Source organism: Linepithema humile, chromosome 1, assembly GCF_040581485.1.
Source record: "Linepithema humile isolate Giens D197 chromosome 1, Lhum_UNIL_v1.0, whole genome shotgun sequence".
In the NCBI taxonomy this organism is placed as follows: Eukaryota; Metazoa; Arthropoda; class Insecta; order Hymenoptera; family Formicidae; genus Linepithema; species Linepithema humile.
Genome location: NC_090128.1, coordinates 6,416,329 through 6,429,451, shown reverse-complemented (window position 1 = coordinate 6,429,451; position 13,123 = coordinate 6,416,329). Strand labels below are relative to the sequence as shown.

The 13,123-nt window shown below is 44.1% G+C and overlaps 1 protein-coding gene and 1 long non-coding RNA gene across 5 annotated transcripts in view; one reads left to right on the top strand and one right to left on the bottom strand.

The window, feature by feature from the left end:
- Positions 1–132: 132 nt before the first annotated feature.
- Positions 133–13,123, bottom strand: part of LOC105679827 (fibroblast growth factor receptor homolog 1-like) — a 31,889-nt gene continuing 18,898 nt past the window's right edge. For 3 of the 4 annotated variants that reach the window (XM_012380099.2, XM_012380101.2, XM_012380100.2), the window contains 9 exons: positions 5,471–5,824; positions 4,939–5,328; positions 3,877–4,064; positions 3,461–3,596; positions 2,873–3,379; positions 2,285–2,783; positions 2,066–2,206; positions 1,869–1,974; positions 133–1,776 (listed from right to left, as the gene is read on the bottom strand). In XM_012380099.2, coding sequence (XP_012235522.1) covers positions 1,672–1,776; positions 1,869–1,974; positions 2,066–2,206; positions 2,285–2,783; positions 2,873–3,379; positions 3,461–3,596; positions 3,877–4,064; positions 4,939–5,328; positions 5,471–5,824 — 2,426 coding nt within the window. In that variant the 3' untranslated portion in view covers positions 133–1,671. Of the gene's footprint in view, positions 1,777–1,868; positions 1,975–2,065; positions 2,207–2,284; positions 2,784–2,872; positions 3,380–3,460; positions 3,597–3,876; positions 4,065–4,614; positions 4,797–4,938; positions 5,329–5,470; positions 5,825–13,123 lie in introns of all 4 variants that reach the window. The other variant, XM_012380104.2, reaches the window with a different exon arrangement.
- LOC105679828 (uncharacterized) lies at positions 8,557–11,798 on the top strand. The gene is made up of 4 exons (XR_001101900.2): positions 8,557–9,114; positions 9,571–9,784; positions 10,120–10,292; positions 10,385–11,798. It is a non-coding gene; the product is annotated as an uncharacterized lncRNA (long non-coding RNA).

Here is a 13,123-nt window from a genome sequence, read left to right as displayed (position 1 = left end):
AGCTATGCAAATTTACTTGAGACACGAGTTGCAATCGAAAATAGGGATATATGTGATATCTTGATACGATCAATTGTGCAAATTTAAAAAGTTTATTCAAACAGATTTGCGCAAATTATTTTTACACATAAATTTTCGTTGCATCAAAATTTTAATTGCGATAAATCATTATAAAAAATATTATGTTACATATATGTTTATTAATACATCAAAATTTAAATGTGTTGGGTGTATATTGGGATAATATAATGTCATTACAAAACAATGTTGTTGCTGGAGAATTGCAACAACATTAAAGTGTTCATGTATTCAATTTATTTATATATTTTTTTAATAAAATTCGATTTTTATACAATGCAGAAAAAAAGTAATATTCTAGATAGCCAACGTTACTAACATTTTGTTTACTAAGATTAAAATACCGATTAATATTTTTTTTACCAAAGAGAGAGGACGTAGTATTAATTTAATACAGATCAATTTAATAAAGGCTTAACTCGCATTGTGTGGCGATTTCTTTACATAATCTATACATGCGCTGTACCTTAGGTAAATGCTGATTTACTGATGCTACCTTTAGATGCTGGATAACAAATCATCTTTAAATAAACGTCGATATGTACAGATCACGGATGAAAACTATCTTCTAATGCATAATTCATTAGTGTCACTTTTTACAAAAGTACCGCTCGCGAGCGACATATCTTAAAATTACGTAAAAAAAGATTCTGAATACACATATATATACTTGAGACACTGATATATGAGAAATAAATTATCTACCACTAAGCATCTTCCCCGTTTATACACCCCCTCCCCCGTTTACACTTATCGCGATTGACATCGATAATAACTACGGCTTACAGCAATACTTTGGACTTTTTTCTCGAAACGATACATTCGCTTCGTTACAAGGCTTGTTGCTCCTTCTTTCTTACACCTACGTTCGATCTCTTACATATAACTAGTCTAATTTTTTTTTACAAAAGTGCTACAGAACACGCTGCCCGCGATACAAAATCTACGGTCGTTGTCCGCTAAAACTAGCCACGTAAAAACACTAAAAATCTATCAGCTACTATAATACAGAAAAACATACAATTTCGGACAGTTGACTAGTTACAAACACAATATCATGCCCACTTGATATCTCGATTGATATCCATTCTCGTATGATCTCTGCGATCGAGCGTACGATCTAACTTTTCACTTATATGCTCAACACTTTTGCAAGGCACTGATTAATGGCACAATTATTATATCTATAAATATATAGATTCGTATAGATGATATATAATTCTCTTTTGCGTTAGCGCGCCTCAAAAACAGTCTCTTTTTCGTGCTTTATTTTTTTCACCGTAAAATTAAAAACGTAACATGTATCAATTCGCATAGAAAAATGATATAATCCAATGAAATTTGATCAATACAATTCTATTGACATATACCACTGTTTTCACGATTAGCGTCTTAATTTTATGTAAACATTCGCTTACACAGGTCAATACTGATTTACATTATTTGGCGTGTTTGCTTCTTTCAGTCGATTATCTTCCACTCACTTATTCCTCCATTTGGCCGATTACATTGGCAAATCGTCTACGTTATCTCAAGTACCTCAAGTACTTGTAAGCGATGTTGGAGCGACGTTCCTCACGACGAGTAGATAATTCAAAGTAAATATGGAAATTTTTCTTCGCCCTCTTCTTCCGCCTCACTGGATTCTTGACTTGATGGAGGCGTGTCCAACTGGGGTAAGCCGAGATCCAGATATTCCTAAGGTCAAAGGCACATATAATACATATTAAAATCGTTGCTAAAAAAATTCCAATGTTTATTATGTGACACGCAAAGATCGCGCAACTCACCTCGTTCGCCGTTATTGTTAATATTTTATCAAGATCTTCGACCAATTCGACAAAGGTCGGTCTTTCATTCGGTTGATAACTCCAACAATCTCTCATGAGCAAATATCTACAAGTAACGAACCAAAGAATATATTCTCAAGATTGAATCGCATATCAACTGCATTATAAAGTCAGATTGCGTGTGAGGCGTGTCTTACATTTCAATGGAGCAGCAAGGCGGCTTTTCCATTCGATGCCCGGTTCTAAGTAGCTGAAATAATTTCTCGACCGACGGCACGGACGGGTAAGGCGTACCACCCAGTGTCATAATCTCCCACAGTAGAATTCCGTACGACCATCTGGAAGAAACCATATAATGTGTGTTAAAAATAGTGAAATACGAAAATTAGATAAAATTCTTGATTATTAACACTTACACGTCGGACTGAGTGGTGTACATACGATGGAACAGTGCCTCCGGGGCCATCCATTTCACCGGCAACCGTCCATCCGTTGTCTTCCTGTAGTAGTCGTGACAATTGATGTCTCTGGCAAGGCCGAAGTCAGCGATCTTCAGTACATATTCATCGCTGACGAGAACATTTCTGGCGGCCAAATCCCTGTGTATACACCTCCTGCTAGCCAGGTATTCCATCCCTCGTGCCACTTGATAAGCGAACGAGACCAAATCCTTCTGCGTAAGAGTCTTTCGCTGCTTCGGCTCTTGTCCGATAGCCGGTTCGTATCCTGACGAAGGTCTGTGATCTCGGAGGAAATCTCGTAGGTTGCCGTGAGGAGCGAACTCCACTACGACGTACAGAGGACCATGTTGAGTACAGGCACCCAGTAGATTGATAATGTTCACGTGCTTGCCGATCATCTTCATCATCTCCATCTCGGAGACCAGGTCCATCATCTCGGTATCCGTATGACCCTCTAGAAATACGAATAGAGATGCATATGAAATATGGAATACATAAATTTTCCTAGTGAATTTAATAGCGTTACATTTCGACTCGCTTTACCTTTCAACATTTTCACCGCAACGACGCTGGGTACTCCAGGTTTGCCGATGTTCAACCGTTGTTGGGACGTCTCAGCCCTGACGACCTTGCCGAAGGCTCCTTCGCCCAAAATGTTCCCAAGCGTGAACAAATCCCTCGGCAATTCCCACGCACCGTCCACCGGCAGTTCGTACTCGGACACATTGTCGCTGTTGTTGTCGTCGGCGATGACGGTGGACTTCTGTTTCTCGATCTTCACCACTGGCATCAGCAGCTCCTCCTCGATCGCGCTCTGCGCGTTCGCCAATTTCTGCTTCTCCACGATCACCTTCTTCGTCCATTGCGTCACAACCGCTGCCCGTGCGGTTTCTATGGCGAGCAGCTTCTTCATCTTCTCGCGTTTCAACCGATGGAAGATGTATATCACCACGACGACACCCACGGCGAAGAACACGCATAGGATAGCCGCCAGAACGTTCACCAAGATCTGCGGTCTTGCTGCCAACGGGACTCTCTGCTCGTCCAGCGCTGAATAGATTTTACAATATTATTATGATTTACATAAACTTGCATTTACTCGGATTTATGAAAAGTTTGCGCAATACTCACTTTCGACGACACGAAGATAAGCGCTGCTAAACGTTTCTCCTAAAGTATTTTGAGCGATACACGTGTACCACCCCTCATCCTTTTCAGTGACATTGTAAAGTTTCAGTTCTTCCGGATTTTCCGTCTCCGTTCCAGCCTATGGCGAACAAAGTTCTATTGTTAATCGCGCCTTTAACATTGATTTTGCATCAGCAATATTCGGCAGCAATATTTGTAACACTTTACATACATTTGCGCGTATATTTAAGATCGCTCTTTTATTTAATAAATATTAAAAGTGCCGAGAAAGAGAGAGAGAAAGAGAGACGTGTTAAATTAGAATGTGCAAAGGGTTTGGATTCAAAGCCATCGGAAGGGAAGATCGAAAGCGGATTGAAAGGGAAGACGGCGAGATAACATGCAAAAGCTGCGCCCACCTTGACCTCCACCCGTAAGCTCTGATTGGTCTTGTTGACGGTGTCGAAAGAGGTATGGTAACCGTGATACCATTCGAGATGACGATGCGCATCGGAGAGCACCTGGCAGATCATACTAGCATTGCTTCCGATAAGCACCGTGCTATTTCGTGGCGGCCTCGTCAGGATCGGTCGATGCGGTACTGCCTCTATAGAGAAAAAGAAACCCAACCACCGTTTTAACCAACGTTCACGAGTTAGGCGAACGGAGAAAGACAAACGAAAAATGCACAGAGAGAGAGAGAGTTCATCTGTGCCAAGTTGTGTGGATATTCGTATCGAGAACGCATCAATTTACAAAATAAAAAAATATGGAGAAATTTATTTATTAAACCTAAATAATTGTAAAATAAATGAATTGTGCAATATGACGAGTTTTGAATAACAGTCGAGGAATAGGAAGACCCGTAACCACAAATATAGCGACGGAAATCTTTCGTAGACAAAGTGTGCTGAAAGATAAAATAATTAAGTTTTTCTCTGCAATTGGGAAGTGTGCTTTTCGCCCAAGCCGCAGCGCCTGTAAAAATTGTGTGATTTTTTTTTGCCATTTCGAGAAGTTTTTCAGAAACACAGATTAGTCGACCCCGCACCATTGACAGTTAGCACAATGATAAAACGTCGCATAAACGAATTGTGAAAAAGAATTAGTGAAGAACCGCAACCAGGACCCTTCACCGCGATAAATGGCGGCTGTACCTGGAGCAGAGTCCCTTTCGGCGAGTCTTCTTGATCACCCGGATACTCGGCGACCTTGACCCACTGTATATACGGTTCAAGATCGGATACAATGGGACACCGGAAGATCGCGGTACTGTTAATGAGAGCGGTCACGTTCTTCGGGAAGTCCTCGTTGATGTACGGCTTATGCGGGAAACGCTCTGCGGTTTTGTTAGCAGACCTTCAGAACGCGCTTCTCGTGCCGACGCGTACGCGTAATAACGCACGCGGCGCAAGATCGTTGCAGGCGCACGATCGCCTACTTTGCATAGAAAATAGAGCCGAACGTATGCATCCACTCACCGATTATGTCGACTTTAAAAGTGTGGTTGATGCATCCTAGATGATTGCACACGATGCACGTGTAATTCCCGCTATCCTTGGTAACGAGATCCTCCAGTCTCAGAGTCCACTTGGTTTTGATCGCGGCGCCGAGGTCCCGCCTAGGCTCCTCGTTGTTCTTCAGCCACGTGATGTTGGGCCTGGGATTGCCCACGCTCGGACATTTCAATCGCATCGTACTGCCGGCGGGCTTCACCACCGACGCGTGCATCTCGTCGGTCTTGTTGAAGGAGGGCGGACTCTCCGGCACCGTAGCGTTGTGCTCGCCTTCCGCATCGTTCTCGCTCTTCTCGTCGAGGTCGGCGTCCATCTTTTCGCTGTCCAAGTGCAACGACCGCGTCTCCGGTAGATCTGCGGAAGAAACGCGGAAGAATTTACGCACCGCACAATACGCACTTTGTGTTACACTTAGGATTGCAGGAGTTAAATTCAATGCGACATTTAAGCGTTACATTTGATTAAAATTCACAAGAAGGTCGTCGGTTAAACTTACTTCTGGTTTCGGTTTCGAGATCGTTGCTCTCTTCTTCCGCCCTGAACGCGTTTATCGCGCCGCTCGGCTCTTCACCGCCTTCATCCTGGAAGCCATCGTTCTGCAGGGCCTCGACGCGAACGGTCACGTTTCTCCACTCGACGGTGTCGTTCGATTCCAGCCTGCAGCCGTAGACTCCCGCGTCCTCCATTTCCAAGTATTTGATGTTCAAACCTTGCTTATTCGGGCGTATCTTCGCGGTTGGCCGCAGCAACGCTTCGTTCTTATACCACGTTGTTTTAGCATTGAAATTTTGCGGGCAGCGCAAGTTGAGCTTCTCACCCACGGACACCGCAACAACGGAATCCGTTGTATCTGCAACATTCAAAATCACGTGTTTCATTATGCGTCGTACGGACGTAACATGACAGCAAGTACGCGTCTAAGTGTATCCTGCGCGCAACGAGATGTTGATAAGAAGACGCGGGATTTTTATCGCCGAGATTATTCTGCCTTTCTTTGTACATTTTGCTTCGCACCTGCGCGAAGCGAAACTCGCAATTTGCCTCACAAATTGTAGCTTTGTCGGATCGATCATCCTTCGCATCGTGCAATCTCTGCCTCTCCTAAAGGCAGAGGCGCTCCTACCTTTTTGCAGAAAAATGAAACGCAATTCGCCACGGCGTCGTTCAGGACGAATTACAAATTAGTCGCGGGATATATTAAATACTTTTGATTTAGTTGTCAGTACTCGCGATGTTTTCGGAATTAACGGCGGGGGGACGCGCGCCGCCGCCCGTCGCCTCGCATCGATTCGTACCGTCGACGCGACGATCTATAATAATCGCCGCCGGGAGAAGCTCGCGGAAGTCGCGATGGATGTTGCGCCTAATGAGAGCAACGCGAAACGAGGCTTGGCTCGGCTCGGTCGGCTCTGCCCGCCGCGATATTCGCACCAGTTTGATCACGGGAACTCATTTTCCTGCGCGTCTCATTCATGAGACCGACCAGCCGGACCTCGGAGTATCGCCATTTGGAAGGTGGCCAGAAGTGAATCGCGACACTGTCCCTTCCGACGTTCCATCTGGAGTCTCTTTGCCCCTCCCCCGTCCCCAGAATGTGTCGCGTACTAAATTTAGAGCTATCCCCCCGCGACCCCCCGCCGCCGTCGCTCCCCTCCCCCTATGCATCGCCCTGTGATTACGACCACTAATAGTACTACGAAACGCGTCTTCATCTAAAAGTGTCGCACAAATTTCGGGGATATTTGTGAAAATTTAGTTGCAAGCTGCCATTTCATCTTCCAAATCGATACCAAGTTCGGATTATAGTCAATAATCAACGTTCTCCCGCTTGTCTTTATTCAGCAGATCTATTTTTTGAGCCCTAGACGCGAGGAGGAGAGAAGCCGGGAGGAGACTTTAATTCAATCAAGATCCGAGCTTGAAGGAGCTTTCTTTTCGCGGATCTTTAAACATCCTCGCCGAACGCGTTCTCGCGCACAAACGAGCCGTTGTGTCTCGCGAGAGCCCTCGGCGGAAATCGATCGAGTTTATTGTCGCTCGTCGTCGTCGGCGCCTCGCTGTGCTCTTTTTCGGGAGACACCACAGATGCGAGGCACGTGGCATCGGTCGCTGCGATTCGGTGTACAAAATTTAGTACAAATGTGCTTCTCCGATCACGTATTAACATCTCTGCGGAACGCCTGTTGAAATTAATTCCATCCCAAACTTTTGTTATCTTTTGTAGATTATTTTTATACACGATATTCCAGATCAAATCCGTATTTAAAGATTTACGTTTCCAAATGTCCTTAAGAATCTGCTGTTAAACGGTCCGAGACACTCTGTGTACATGTAGAAGATTTTTATACAAATAAAAGATTTCTTATTTTTATTGTTCGAAAATCACGGAATCGTCAAACTGCGCCGGGCATAGCGCCGAATTTGAATTATGAGTTCGATCGATACCTAAACCAGGGATCGATTCCTCTCGGTAGCGTTCGCAGCGAGCCATCTGCCTCGAACCAGACGCCAGGAATAGCCTTAAACGTTTCAAGAGCTTCGCGCCACTTCTGCCGGTGTTGTTTTCCTCCCTTTCTGCCTCCGGCAACCTCTCGTCTCGGAGCTTTCGGTCGTACTACGAGCTCCGATACGTGAATGTTTGCACAGATTTACTCGACGAGGAGAACGTAGGTATATTAGGCAGCGCAAAAAATGTCTAAAAAAATACTGGCGAGTGCAACGTGTTTGCGATTCTTCCAACAAGTTCCTCGGCGACTAGAGTTTCATTTACTGCGTTTTATGTACATAAAATCCAAAAATATTACTGTCAGTGGTGTAAATAAAGAGCTCTCTCTCAGCGTACATTAAGAAGAAAATAAATTGATCTCATAACAAATCAGAATCCCGATATCGAATTTGCCTGTTTCAGACCATTAGCTGTTAACGGCTGCGCGTAAATCCCCGCTTTGTCAACGTCAGCGATCGTTTATTTACCCGTGTCGCGCCTGAAACGCGCACATTTTTACCGTGACACACCGTACGATCCAACTGACGTATACAGCGCTTCTCTTCGCCGCGCTTGTGTGTATAACGTTAGTTACAGCCAGTCAGAAAAAAAAAACGACCGCATTTCCCTCAACTTAGTCAACAAGTCCCTTCTTTTCTCCATGCATTACGTCTCGACAAACAGCGCCGTATAATCTTTCAATAACGGCTCGGATTTTTTAACGAAGCGGGTTCTCTCCCGGGCTCTTGGCGAGACTCTCGATAGCAGCACGTGCCGCTCGTAAATCGCTATCAAAGTTTCCGCGCAAACGGAGGCGCAAACGGAGTTACGCTGCATCGCGTCGCGACCGGTTTTCCGTGTGCCGGACAGCTTCATAAATAACCGCCGTGTTTCGCTCGTGTGTACGCAACCGGAGATAAAATCGTTCGAATACAAAGTAAATAATATTTTGTTGCAGATACCAGCCGCGCCGGGGCAATTCATCCGTCAGGCATGAAACCGGCCGGAGTTATCAGACACGACGCGCACGTCCGACGCATTACATCTTAATTTACGCGCATTGAGCAGCGACAGCGAACCGCTAACAGTAAATCTGTTTCAGTCGCCGAAGCCGATTTATTGTTACCGGTTCGATTATCCTCTCGCGACATGCTGTGAACGCGCGTAAATAAGGCGAGTCCAGCGGACGGCTCGACTTTTAGCGCCTTCGTCCGTGAACGAGCGATTCTACGAGTACCGACAGTGTGTGCGCGAATTGCCTCGTTTCGAGAGACGAGACAAGGTTGGCCGATAGAATTATCGTCGGCGCTCCCGACGGAGTCGAGCCAAAAATATTTTCACGTGGCGATCCGCGCGATTTCAGCGTACGCGCAAATTAACTCGCGCCAGATTAGAAATTCAAAAGAAGCTCTATATCGATCTGTCTCTGCATTATCTCGACGACTCGCGGATCCAGATCGCGTTCCACGATCAGCTTACACAACTGTCAGGTCAAGTAAAATTATAACGCGCCTCATTAAGATGCTTCCAGAAATTGACGGTGCAAGAACATTGGTGTTATTCGATGAAACGAGTCGTTTTACATTGCTTGTATGCTCGCTTCAAATGGAACCAGATCTCTCGTTTCGCTCGAAATAGCCAGGAATCATCAAGATGTAAGATGCTGTGATCGCAGGAATACCATGCGTCGTGATTTACGTTTCTCTAATTGCTCACAACTTTGCCGATCGCCTTCACGAAAATAAACTAAACGCTATGCAAAAGCGATGGTTCCGAGAAATACGTGAAAAATATTTGGAAAACTGTTATTTTGCAATTATCAAATAAAATGTACATATTTTCCAAGAGTTGGCAAGATAAACATTTTACTTGAGATTTTTTCGACGAATTCTTCGCGATAAAATGATCCAGAAAAAAAAGTCAACGCGATACAGTGCCGAAACATAAACGTTTTGTAAAATTAAATAATGTTGAAAACTTAACAGAAACAGATCGTATGAGTCACTTGTGTGATTGAACTGACGATAAAAAGCTTAAATATTAGATGTGGACAGAAATCAAGTCGGAGCTGGCAGTTTTATTCTTGTAAACGAAACTAATGTATTTTCTAGATCTAGCGACCGAGAAAACAAAGAAAAATCGACGCGAAGAAAAGATTTCGACCTCGGAGAAGTGCCCCGAGGTATCGGATTACGATCATCCCACGCGTCCAACTTTTAGCGTCTTCATCTCCGGACGAGGGATACACAGAGAGAAAGAAAGAGAGAGAGAAAGACATCTCTTTCATGCTGCACGATGGTCTTGATGTAGCGGTGGATCTAAGCGGTGAGATGATGATTCGACAAAAAGAAGAAACTCGAGATACGATAAGCCTGTTACGCGAGCGACACGCTCTCTTCACTTAGAACGCTAAAATGCGACTCTTTTTCTCATTATACAACCGTTTTTCACAGAACAGTTATCTGGGTAAACGATATTTCTTCATTTTTCCCCAAAAATTCTTTGTGCGCTCAAGGCATCGCGATTGAAATACGAAGCGACGAGAAGAAAACGCGTTTCATAACAATTTCTTAACAACAGTCTATATTTTTTATTCTTCAGCCAGTTAACGATATTTCATTATTATTTCATGGCTGAAAGGCTCGATCTTTTTCTTTCAGGAAAAGCAAAACGTTTGTCTCATCGAAACTCTTCATTTCGGCAAATGATCCGATATGCAACAATTCGAGATCGTTGGATAAAAAGCAGTCTGGGATAAATCGAGCGAGAGGAGACACACAGGATCAAAAAGCATTCTGTTATACATGTTAACGCATCGTCCGTTCGCATTAAGGTATCGTCTTAATAAAATACCGGGTCTCTAGAACCGGCTCGATGCTCTAATTAAGGCCGTTTCATTTTGGAAACCCTCTTTTTTTAATGAAGCGAACGAGGGATGAAAAGGACGAGCGGACGATTCACGGACTGAGAGAAAGCAGATGGAAACGTCGGGATTCTTGACGGGTCGGGAGTTTTTAATCGCATAATTACACGTTGAAATGAATCGTCCGACTCTCGGAAAAGTCTGAGGAACGTCACTCGAGAGCGCTCATTGTTTCAACGAACACGCCAAGTTTGTTTCAGGCATCATTCGAACCTGAATCGCCGACAATAGAGCAGAATCATACAATCAATTTCCGCATTATTTCAATTTTCGGACCCCGGAAATTTTGCACCCCTTCCTCAAGACATGCTTTTCCGACGATTCTAATTTTTGCACTAGAGAGAGGAAGAGAGAGATGTATGGATGCGGGCAGAGATCCAACGGAAAAACGGAGTGACGCTCGATCGACTGGCAAGACCGTCGGTCTCTTGGCGAAATCTCCTTCTCGGCGTACACGTCGGCGGGCATCCTCCACTATCCCCCTCCCCATAAATCGCGTTTCGCTGCCATCTCTTTCATTGTCCAATTGGTAATATCAGCCGCTATTACGCTGTTGAATACATTTAATAGACAAAAGATTGGCAGCGGCTCTCATCGCTGTCGCTCCCGCGCGACGGGCCCCCGCACTCTGAATTTAGTCCGAGAAAATAGCGTTTCGTACACCATCGTCGGGAGAGTATCGTTGCTGACGATTCGGTAATAGCGGCTTCGCAGCCCGGCTCGGCATTCAATGACCGGGCAATTGGACAATTGAGCTCAATCATAATAACGTTCATACGCATATCGTGCCACAGACCGTGTTTCGTCAACTCACCGACGTGTAGTATTTATTTACCGAAATATCAATTCCGCGCGAATATCGGGGGTGATCAAACGCGATCGGGGAAATGTTTCAACGGAGACTCCGGGTCGACGATATGCATGTGAATCTACGTCGGCCGACATTTAAACTCCGTCGCGCCGAAATGAGATCCCGTATTCGTTGCGTCGCGCGCGTTTACGCACGTGGTCGCCGAAATTCTAACGAAATCTCCACTTTCGAGCACGTACCAACTACGGAATATAGTATAGTAGAAACCATAGAGCGCCGTGTACAAAGCCGTGTCTGTTCGCCAGATGTGGCGAGCCAAAATTTTCGACCGCGCCTTTCTCGCCTCCTTTGACCAGCAGATCCTCGGTTCGTGGAAATCGACATTTCCATTGTTTAGAACAATAAACTGATGCCCACGTGCCACTCTCCCGTCGTCCGTCAAATATATCGCGGTATTACGCAATGCTTTACGATGGACGGGAAGGAGAGCGATGTTCGCAAGTATTCGACGATCAACCTAATGGATCGAGATTACCGGAATTTCAGATGTTACGTTGTTGATGATAAACGATCCCCTTACGCGAAACTGTCGCAAAGATAAACGATCGTTGCGTGCAGCGCACGCTGCTGGTAATTACGTCCGCGCGGGATATAATTATCGTCACGCCGATGCTAATTAATTGCCGTACTTTCTCCGTCGCGGTTTTCGGAAGTGTGCTCGGTTTATAATTTTGGCGACCGAGCCAGTAATGCAGTATGCTTTGCCACGCTCTCTTTAAACATTAACGACTGCAACAAAGTGCCAACGATTACGAATTAAGTGGTGGCGATAATAACGTATGTGCGCGGCGTTTCTCAACGTGCACGACCAAGTTTCCCAAGAATGCAAGCGCCGATAATTAAGTCGTAGTTACGAAGCTACTAAGAGCGACGTGACTGGAAATAAACTAGGATTAAACGTGGCATGTGAAAGCTCGATAAAGTCGACGTTTCTCGGTACGAGATTTCACAAAATTCCACCACGTAGCGTAAGTGTTTCATTAACTCGAAATGTAATGTCGTGCCAACGACTCTAATGTCTAATAAAAACGATGTCGTAAAACGTTATTACACACGAAACTTTACTATAATTCTACTACTGTAATATTTTGGATGAACAAAGAGTAATAGTTTAAAAAAAATTTTTTATTTTAAATTAATGTGAAAGCAGAATATATTTTATCATTCGACGCGTAATCAGATCATATCGCTGATTAATCGCTTTTCGAGTTGCAAGTATTTCTCTGGCATCTTAAAGTCTACGCTGTTTCTTTTCGTTCGTACTTCCGCTTTTGCTTCTTTGCTTTTACTAGCTTCCTTGTCGAGTTGTTTCTTCCTCGCGCTATTTTTCACGTCGAGCAATTCGCACTAGCCACGCTTCATCTCGCTTATTCCTTTTTCAATACGAAAATACCACGGAACATCGCCGGATGATGATGCAGACTTCCTTTACAAATCTTCGGCTCGCCACAACCGCATATCAAATGCGTCTCGTGGCATTCATTCAAATGAATTTTATTCGCGACTTTACACCGGAAAGGACTTACCGTTATAAAAGAAATAAATTGACTGAGAGATAATAAAGAACATCTTGTTGCGCGACAATTTCAGTTTTTACTGCAATTTATGCATTCTTGTTTAAAAAAATGTTCGTAAAATATTTACAGCGTGTCCACCTTGCAGTTTTAATTGCAATTATTCTTAGAAAAACGTCATACCTAATAGCGTTTCCGTGAATTGCAAGATCTCAAGATGTAACTATTAATAGCTGTGCGTTCTACGAATTAATTTCCGAGTTGCAACTCTATCTTGCGACGCTTAAAATTTATTATACTTCGCAAGTGATATATAGATTTTCAAGAAATGTTTTACTATTAATAAATAATCGAAG